The 10,213-nt window shown below is 36.2% G+C and overlaps 1 protein-coding gene across 1 annotated transcript; it reads left to right on the top strand.

Annotated features, from left to right (window-relative positions):
* The first annotated feature begins 716 nt into the window (after window positions 1–716).
* On the top strand, window positions 717–9,982 carry LOC104903688 (anoctamin-like protein At1g73020). The gene is made up of 16 exons (XM_010691779.4): window positions 717–1,300; window positions 2,384–2,453; window positions 2,697–2,812; window positions 3,078–3,204; window positions 3,276–3,376; window positions 3,470–3,561; window positions 3,653–3,757; window positions 3,867–4,136; window positions 6,647–6,779; window positions 6,870–6,983; window positions 7,074–7,144; window positions 7,278–7,408; window positions 7,557–7,639; window positions 7,724–7,831; window positions 9,348–9,506; window positions 9,600–9,982. The coding sequence occupies exons 1-16, from the start codon at window positions 1,118–1,120 to the stop codon at window positions 9,729–9,731; spliced, it is 1,995 nt and encodes a 664-aa protein (XP_010690081.2). The 5' UTR covers window positions 717–1,117; the 3' UTR covers window positions 9,732–9,982.
* Window positions 9,983–10,213: the final 231 nt, after the last annotated feature.

Raw genomic sequence — 10,213 nt, 5'->3', positions numbered from 1 at the left:
GTAATTTAACTTATTTTTGTTGAAAATAACTTTTAATAAGTTGAACAAAACATAGCCTTAATTGAAAAAACTCTCAACTTAAACTATTATAGGACATTGCTACACAACCCACCGGGTAGACAACCCACTACTAATAGAGGATTAAAAAAATATTAATTATGTTGAGTTGGATTCCATTACCACAATCCTCAGCAAGTTTTTATTAATGGTGGGTAGTCTACCCGATGGGTAGACAAAGTTTTTTCCACTATTATAATGAGTTGTCACTGCATGTATTGCGTGCCTGTAAAACTAGCTACTCGACATTACGAAATATCACAATGAAAAAATTATCGTCGTACGCATTACGTGCTTAAAAAGCTAGTATAATATGAAAGATGTATGCGACTTATGTTATGGAATGTATATAATGAGCTTAATTTTTCAAATTCAATTACGAGAAAACGTTGTGAATCATTGAATCTAAATCGAAAAAGAAATATAATAATCGGACTGGATTAGATTCGAATTCGAGAAAAAATTATCCAATTAAACTAAATTCAAAAAATATTTAGATCAGTATTGAAAATTTGTTAAAAATCCACTCACACAGTCACACCCCCACCGCCTACTAACATGTACCTTGGTGGATGGACTGATGACTTAATAAGCATGGGAACTAAATTGCTGACTCTTTTGACTTGGAAGAATTATGGTCATTGCATGTTGCATCGCTAACTGTCTTCCCAGCAAAAAGGCCGTTGCACCATTAAAAAGCCACAGCCCCACCACGTGTCTTTCTTCCTTCTCCAGTCTCCACCTTCTTTTTTTTATGTGTCAAATTCAAACCCAAAATAACATCAATTTTCCAAAATTTATTCTTTTGCCGTTCCAAATCTCTTTTCCTACATCAAAATCTGTGCGTTTCAACAATTTTTCATGTTTATCTCAAACTTACCCACATTGCCCAATTATATATTCCATGCAAAATCTTCCTCAATTGATCCAAGATTTCGACACCCATTTTCTCATCAACCCCTTTAACAATATGTCATTTCCTCTATGATTTCTCCTTAAATAAAAAGATTCATTCTTGGAAATTAAATTTGGGATTTTCTGGGTTTTTGGGTTTTTGAAAATGAATGAGCTTAGCGAAGAAAAACAACCTGTTTTTGAGATTGCTTTAGTGTTTTCAAAGAAAGAAGAAAAAGATGAAGAATATGAAGATTATAATGAAGTTATGGAAGTTTTGGTTGATCAATTAAAGAAAACTGGTTTGTTGGTTGAGACTGTTCCTGGGCTTGCTCATGAGTTTATTAAGGTTAGTATTTTTCTTATGTTTTAATTTTGTATGATTCTTCATATATAACAACATTTTCTTTTTCTTTGGTGTATTCTTTTTTTTTTAATTTGTGTTCTTGTTTATTTTTATTTTAGTTGTAGTAGTTGACCTTTCTTGTTATTATGCACAAGTTTCGTCTTCAGTGTTTGATAGTTTTGTTTAATATAAAAAGGATTTATATATATATGCAGCCCTAAGGAATATGTTCTTGGTGTAGGAACTTAACACAAAATTACGCATCATGGTGTAATATATGATCCGAACTAACTATTGGGCAAATTAAGATAATCATGTTGTTGTGCCTAATTCCTCATATTCTTGAAAACTATTTTGTATAATGTTACTTCTATGGTTAATGGTATTATAGATTGGGATTTAGAATTGTTTATGAACTTGTAAATTGGCTTTTCTATGTGTTTTTGTGATATTGAAAGACTTTGAACAGTCTAGACTTTGCTCTATTGGCTGAGAAATGGTCTAAATGTCTGAATTTACGGCCCGTTTGGTAGTCGTTAATAAATTGCGGTAATGGGAATGAATTTTAAGTGTAATTTTATTAGGAAAGCACCCTTAAAATCTCCATGGGAAGGTATTTTTTCTCCATGGGCAAGCAATCTCACCCATAAACTTGTGTTTTTGTCTCCAAGGAGAAGCAATTTTCATTATCACTCATTACCACCTACAAGGTGGTATTGGATGGGAATGAAAATTCAAGAAGGAAAGTGGACACTTTAGGATAAATTAGCATTACCATGGGAATGGACAATGATATTTTTCACAAATTTACACACAAATTCATTCCCATTACCACCATTTATGACCAACTATCAAATGGGCCGTTAGGGTATTCAATATATACTAATAGTAGCGAGTTCTAAATCCGATATGGTTAGTATTGAGTAAGCACTAGTGTTTGAAAATGTTTGCAGAGACAATCTACAATGTGTTGCAATATTAGTTTCTAATTTTGATTATGAATGTGAATGCCTATGTATGTTCCTTGTATATCATTGGGAAATTAATTTGGCAAGGGTGTGTTAAAGTTGGATGTTACTGTCTCAGTTGGCAGCACCTTTGGAGGCCCTGGGTAAGGCTGCAGCAGAATTGCAGATAAGAAAACGAACAAATATCGGTATTAACCCTATCTAGTTTCTTGTTCCATTGTTACATGTTATCTTTTTTATATTTATATGTTCTTTTACCATTAGCAACTCTGAGTGACAGAAAAAATGAGGAGGGATGAAGTAAAGAACACTAACAATAAGTTACATTTCTTTCCCTACATCTTGCCTCAGCCACTGGATGGCTTTATATGGCTTTTTTCGTGCTCTGAGCAACACTACATGGTAATTTTGCTTTCTGATATGTTTCTCAGGAATGGACTTGGCTTTTGATTGGGATCAGGTTAAGGCCTTTGCAAGGCAGGCTGATGGCTCATTGTTTAGTTGGTGTGAACGACATCATTGCTATCATCATTTGATTCATGGAATAGTAAGCATTCTTCTGATCCCCGAACTCTTGTTTTTGTCTATGAGAATTCTATTCCTGGGGGCCTATTTTGCCGTTTGCTTAACCTTTTGGTTGATCTGGACGCGTTACTGTTTGCTAGTACTCAGAATTATCAATTATGGCTTATTAAGTGTGCTGAATTTGTCCTTCCATATAAGTGATGATCATTCAGCCTTTTGACCATGATTTCTTGTAAATATGAAGTAGTTGCTCTAGAAGTAATGGGTTACTATACCAATAATTGCAGGTCAATAGAAGTAAGTTGGCTGTACCCCTTAAATATGGCAGCAAAAAGTTCTACTGGGAACTCTGGGAGCCTCTTCTCCAGAGACTGGAAACAGAAGGCATTCTGAAAGAAGTATTTCCTTTGCATGGTATGATAAGTGCCTTTATTCCTGGATTTCTGCGTTTTCAGTTGAGCATGACACGACCTTTATGAAACCAGATGAACAGAAAAAGAAGGAGATGGTGAGCAGTTGGGCATTTAACATTTGGGATGTCACAAGGCAGCCAATTGATGACATATACTTATACTTTGGGACCAAGGCAAGTTGAAGTGACTCTAAAACTTGTGTAATTTACTTCAGGCTTTCCTTTTTCAGTTTTCTGAGATTCACCAACAGAGCCCACAATGTGCAGATAGCAATATATTTTGCTTTTCTTGGAATGTATACTCAATGGTTACTCTTTCCAGCAGTATTAGGGATCGTCTTGCATTCAGTTGACTTTGGGTGGGTGCCACTTTCGTAAATTATTGCCAAGTTATCAAGTCTTTCGTTACTTTTCGGCGGTTTTGCTAATAACTCTTGTGTCTTCTCTCAGATCGCTGCAGTTTCTGGCTCATCCAGTATTTTTCATAAGCATCATATCATGGGCTGTGTTCTTCTTCCAGTTCTGGAAACGGAAGAATTATGCTCTTATAACCAGGTAGGTTTTTACAATGATGGAGTGTCAAAAGCATTATCTTTATTTTCTACTTTCTAATGTATTTACTGCTTCAGAAGTATCACATCTTTACTGGTTCTTTATCATCCAGATGGAACATCAGTTACACAGTTGGAACAGGACCTGGACACAAGATACTTGGAATGGATCTAAACTCTAGGCAGCATCCCTTGGAATTTGCAAAGAAACTGGAAGCAGATAATGCTATAGAGAAAGAAGCATATCAAAGATATGAATGGAAAGGACGTCTAAAGAGGATCAGAAATGATGCTGTCATTATTTTGAGCATTATTTGTCTTCAGTTGCCATTTGAGCTAGCATATGCGCATCTTTATGAAATAATTGGATCGGATATCATAAAGTAAGTTTCCTTTGTCTTCTGTTTTGATGAATATTGAGTGCTAATAATTTGTAATCAAGGCAGTCTGCAAAGGCTTCATTACGCGTTGAGGTAGTACATGATAAGCTTAAAAGAATCGTAACTTGATGTGCACCAACCCTTTTTAATTTCTTCGATATATGTCTTCGAAATGTTTGTTGGGTCACGTCAAAAATCCAAATGCAGATCAACGAATAGTACATTGATTCTTAAGATTTACAAACAAAGGAAATAAGGATCCAAAACACACAAAACTATTAACTAAATACATGAAACTTAGTCCTATACTGTTAAATACATGGATTATTAGATATAAAGATAATAATAATAGCAGTCGTATCCACAACCTGGGGGTACAATTCATCTCCATCTTGGACATCCTTGCTTTCAAGTGTGCCTTGGTCCAACCTTCCCTCTTCATCATGGATTATCAATTTTGTTGGACCAATAGATATCAAATCGAACCATCGCCCAGTCCAAGAGGCTGGTGATACCCTTCAGTTTGATTTTGGACTGCTAAGCAGTCAGGTTAAAACTGAAATCTCGTGTGGTGCACAACTTGAGTTTCTAATCCGCTAAAATCTTTACAGCATGTTCCTTCCTCCAAAGTTGATACAAAATTATGATTTTTAAGCACCCTTCATGAATTTCAGACGTCTTCCTATTTATAGGGGAAAAAAATCAAATAAAACTAATCTTTAGAAACTTCGAAGTTAACAGTACAATAATATGTTGCTATCCCTAAAAAAAACCTTGCTGAAGGCCATACATTACCGTCAACAATGTTCATTCAGCAGCTGTTGCATGACGAAGCGTATACTTCTGATTACATATTGAGACATTAATCGATGTCCACGTTCTTGCTATTAGAATAACTGGTTTATGTTTCATAAAGAAGTTTGTGAGGCTTGATACCATAATGGAAGCCTTTATCATTGATGTGGAATTTCGTTTGTACCCACCGAGTGTCATTGTGAGGACTCGAAGGCTGGAGTTGTTCAGGAGGCAAGTAATGTTTATACATGGGGTCATTGATACTTTCTTCGATGAGAGGCAGAACAGGGGGTCCGGGGTGATGGTGTTTACTTTGAGCGAGAGTAGACATTTTTAGTAGAGGGAATGTATTAGGTAAGAAGAGAGAAAATAGGTAGAGAAGAAGACTAATAGGAGCAATAGGATTATGTTATTTGTATAGGCAAAGAGGAGACTAATGGGTGCAATCGCAGTTTGTGGAATTGTTGGAGCCTTGGAGGCAATAAAAGGAGACTAATGATGGATAGACAACAGGGGGAATTCTTTTTTCTAACAATTCATGAAGTTAAGATAGGTCCACTAATTCATAGACGATTAAACTTCATCACTTGCACATTGGGCTAAGGATCACAACTAAAGAGTTGTTGTCGAACACCCCCTGTTTTTGTCAAGATCGGTCCACTAATTCATAGACGATTAAACTTCATCACTTGCACATTGGGCTAAGGATCACAACTAAAGAGTTGTTGTCGAACACCCCCTGTTTTTGTCAAGTAATAATGAAACCATTGACTTAGAACATATGTATTCTACCGATAGAGAGTGGATTGTGAACACACACTTTAGCGCTGACTCCATGAATTGTGCATTATCCTACATGACATCAGTGACTATCACAGGCTTCCATCTAATACTTACTTTTGCTATGGTAGTTATTGATTATATGACATTGGTTCTTATTTAAGGAGCCGTAGTAGTCCCCTCCAAAGCACCCTTCAGTTTGTCTGTGAATAAATTTATCCAATGCTTTTCAGTCCGGTGCAAAAGCAGATTGATCTTTGGATACTGTACCAACTGAACAGAGTGAACAGACTCGGATCACAACTCGATGTCTGTATTTCCGATTGCTAAGTCAGGCCAGTCTCTCAACCTACCAAATTTCCAACAAGCAAGCAAGTCAAATCTGAACTATTGACATATATATATACCTCTGACCCTGCTGCTTTGTTGATGATGATTGCCTACTCATAGATCACCGACATCAGTACTGGTTTTAATTTATCGTATTACAGATGAAGCTTGAGGTTATCATAGATGAAGTATTTGTCACTAGAATGGGGCACCAAAAATACAATAACCTGCAAAATATACTTGTGCAAGTACTCCTGCAAAGAGACATGAGTGCATGATGTTTGCGTAATGCTACCGTAACAAGATATCACACATGTTTGATAGAGACTTCTCACCTTCTCTTTCCTCTTCTGATCTTTATGGAACTTTTGCATAATAAGTACTATTGCATGTTACTTTTTATTTTGAGTTATCTGTCATTCCTTGGACATTTCTCCACCTTGGAAATAGTTCTGGATTTGCTACTAGCTTTTTGTGGATAGAGTTGATTTTTGTTAAAAGAATTCTTTTATCCCTTTGACGTGTCATGTGGAGACATACTTTTTGCTAATAACAGCAATGTTGCCACTAGAGTATGTATATAATCGTTCTTCTTCTTAATCTTATAGGTTTGGGCTGACTGCTGTCTATCTACTTATTATCCAATATTTTACACGAATTGGGGGCAAAATATCTGCTGATCTCATAAAAAATGAAAACATCGACGACAAAGAGTATCGAGCCGATAGCTTGATTTACAAGGTGAGTGTGATTGATTATGCATCAGTATGTTTATTCACTTAGGGATACTGCTTCTTAATCGAGAATCCTTTGTTGCCAATTCTTTTGCAGTTGTTCGGACTTTATTTTATGCAGACATATATTGGAGTTTTCTATCATGCTCTGCTCCACCGCAATATTATGACACTTCGCAAAGTTTTGATCCAACGCCTAATTGTTTCAGAGGTTGACATATAAAGATATTCTGCAGCAAATATAATATTCGTCTTCCACTTGAAAGTTATGAATGTAATCATCCGGGTAACGTGTTTGCAGGTTTTTGAGAATCTGCTTGAAAACTCTCTCCCATATCTTAAGTACAGCTATAAGAAACATGGAGCAGTTAGGTGAGCTTTCATCTATCTCTTTCTAAAAGAGGAAGTTGTAGGTATCATCTTTGCAGTTACTTAAAAAGTAATTTAAATTAATGCTGCCATCAGCCTTTCGTTTTGATGATGCATCCCTGTTAATGTTATCAAGGTTCAAGAAGAAGCACGATAAGGGGTCATCAAAAGGGAAGGTAAAGGTCAATTCAAGAGTAGAGAAAGAGTACCTGAAATCTGCTTACTCTGCAAGCATTGGAGGAGAACTTGAAGATGGACTTTTTGATGGTAATACTTTCCCCTCATAATATTGGGTCAAAAATATATTTTTTCAAGCTTATCTTTTCAGTAGTTGATTGGCTTACTACCATAGCTTTCGAGGCATCTAGAGAAAATCTACTCTGATTGTAGGACTTGTACTGTAAACTTGATGCAGATTTCTTGGAGTTGGCTCTGCAGTTCGGAATGATTATGATGTTTGCAAGTGCATTTCCCCTCACATTTGCTTTTGCCGTTGTGGTGAGTAGCTTATAAATAATTAATTACATCAGTTCTAAGTTTGAGTATCTAGTTTGAAGATATGACCAGTTGTGGTTGTTGCAGAACAATATTATGGAGATCAGGACAGATGCGCTGAAGTTGCTTGTCATGCACAAAAGGCCTGTTCCTCGTGCTGCTGTTACAATTGGAGCGTGGCTGAATATATTTCAGGCAAGCCAGCAAATTTTCAACTCTTTTGTTTTTGCTAAACTGATCGATCCCCTTTAACCAATATTTTGGGGAATAACATTACTCCCTCTGTCCCTTATTGTTTTCCCCATTTCATCTTTGTACCTTTATAGGAGTTTGCTAAGCGGGTAGATAATTTTTTGTCTTTTTGCATATGGGATAGTAGATAGGGATTGTGAGGGCAAGAATCTTTAAAAAGGAAATGGAGCAATCATTTAGAAACAAACCATAATGGAAATTGGGCCTATCTTTTAGGGACACATGGATTAGTTTCCGTCTTCATTGCTTTTAAAGAGTGAGTTTGATGTATTTAAAGCCGCTAGTAAAAATCCGAAATAACTAGTTAGAATAGGCATGAAGGAGCTAAATAAGCCACTAAGTAAATAGCGGGGTTCAAAAATTAAATTGACTATGATCTTATATTAGATTCTTTATTTAGGAAAGAGAATTTGGTGTGAGCCACACAGTAGATAGAGCTCATGGTAAAATTCCTTTTGCCATTGTTGGATGTCTCATAATACTTCACTGTCTTTTTTTAGGTTGGGAGTTGGGACCACATCTCAATTATAAATTTATAATATATTAGTACTCAGTATCCTCGTTTACGTTTACCTTTCCCTCTTGTCAATAATAGATTTCCAATATTTTAAACCGTATCTACTTTTTTTGTCCTCTCCTCGATATGATATACTTATTCTGTTATGTCTGAGTTGCTACATTAAGGGAGGCACTTCAGCTAAGGTGAGGATAGAGAGACTGTGAGAGATATATAGGGCACCCATGTGATGAGGATAAATCTAGTAGAAAAATATCCAAAATAGGTGATGTTGCTATTGGATTGAAACATCAAAAAATAGGATGTCCCGCAACGAAAGAGAAGGGAGGAAATATCCTTCAAATGATTTAATATTCTACCTCGTAAAAAACTTTGTGCCTAAGCAAATGAATACTGAATTATGAAGGAGGGAGGATAATTTTATTGTGTGGACCCGTTCCAAATATGAAATTGGGTAGAATATATTGAAATAACCCAAATTAGAAATGGGTGAAGTTATTGAATATGGCAGGAGTAATACTTAAATCCTTGATAATCTTTCCGAGAAAGCTTCCAAGATGTGGGTGCCACACTTCTTCGAAACTATAAGAACGGATAACTCAAAAGCAGATCAAGAAGAAGATTAAGAAGGAAAACTGTTCTTTGATTGGTAATTGAAAATTGACAGTAAAATAAAGATAGTAATAGCTGCCCTTCCCAAAACTAAACTACTAAATCCTCCAATATTTTCTTGATATCCTCCTCTTCTCACCTCCTCTGCTTACAGTCTATTTGCCTTACTCCCCAAGCTGACATAATAACTAGTGTATATTACCAAGTACCCCTGCCCTTCCCCCCTAGGCTAGTCTATATACTAAATGAGTTTTTCTTCAGCTTAATTTGAATTTGTTTGTTTTCCATTGAGACGTAGTTTCTAATTGGATATAGTATCTGTAATTACAGTTTTTAATAGTGATGTCTATTTGCACCAACTGTGCACTTTTGGTTTGCCTATATGACGCGGAAGGGAAGTGGAAATTGGAGCCAGGGCTCGCTGCGATTCTGATCATTGAGCATATCCTCCTCCTGATAAAGTTTGGCTTTTCCCGTTTTGTCCCTGAGGTAATTTATGGTGATTTATGACTAATTTTGAGCAAAAGCATGAAAGCATAGGTTTATTAAGTAAAGAAACGCACATTTGTACAACTTCTGCAGGAGCCTGCGTGGGTAAGAGCACGTCGTGTGAAGAATGCAACGCACACTCAGGACGTGTCTAGACAACTATTGAGGACCATTTCTGGTGGTGAAAAGATGTTCAACCCGGCAGAAGCAATTAAGGAATCTTAGAAATGCTTGCTTTTGTACATTGGTATAGAAAAGTTTTGTTAGGTTCCCTTGTATATGGTACATAGTTTACAGAAATATCCCCGCCATTGTGTGCCGTCTCTGTATCATATGTTAGTATCTTACTTTCTTCCTGCCGTTTTTGCTGTGTGCTTGAAACTGTACTTGCTTCAAGTTGTATAGGTGGGTAGTCAATGTTCAGCTTTGCTCAAAATCTTAATGAGAATTACAGGCGCATATATGGTGAAGCCAAACACTAGAATTACAGTTACTCCCTCTCAAAAAAAAAAAAAACAATAGAATTACTCGCGGATCTTGCTTCAATTGTCTTGGGGTCTATACTAAACATTGTTCGTATGGTATTAAATTTTCAAAAAAGAATTTAGTATGATACGAACAATTTTTCATTTTTATCATGAGGGGTTGGGGGTTTGTTGGGCTTTTCGTTAGGACATTTATTAGGACAGTTAAGAGGAAAAAAAATT

This window comes from Beta vulgaris, chromosome 9 (assembly GCF_026745355.1).
Source record: "Beta vulgaris subsp. vulgaris cultivar EL10 chromosome 9, EL10.2, whole genome shotgun sequence".
In the NCBI taxonomy this organism is placed as follows: Eukaryota; Viridiplantae; Streptophyta; class Magnoliopsida; order Caryophyllales; family Amaranthaceae; genus Beta; species Beta vulgaris.
The sequence above is the reverse complement of the archived record's forward strand: the minus strand, read 5'-3'. Positions and strand labels throughout refer to the sequence as shown.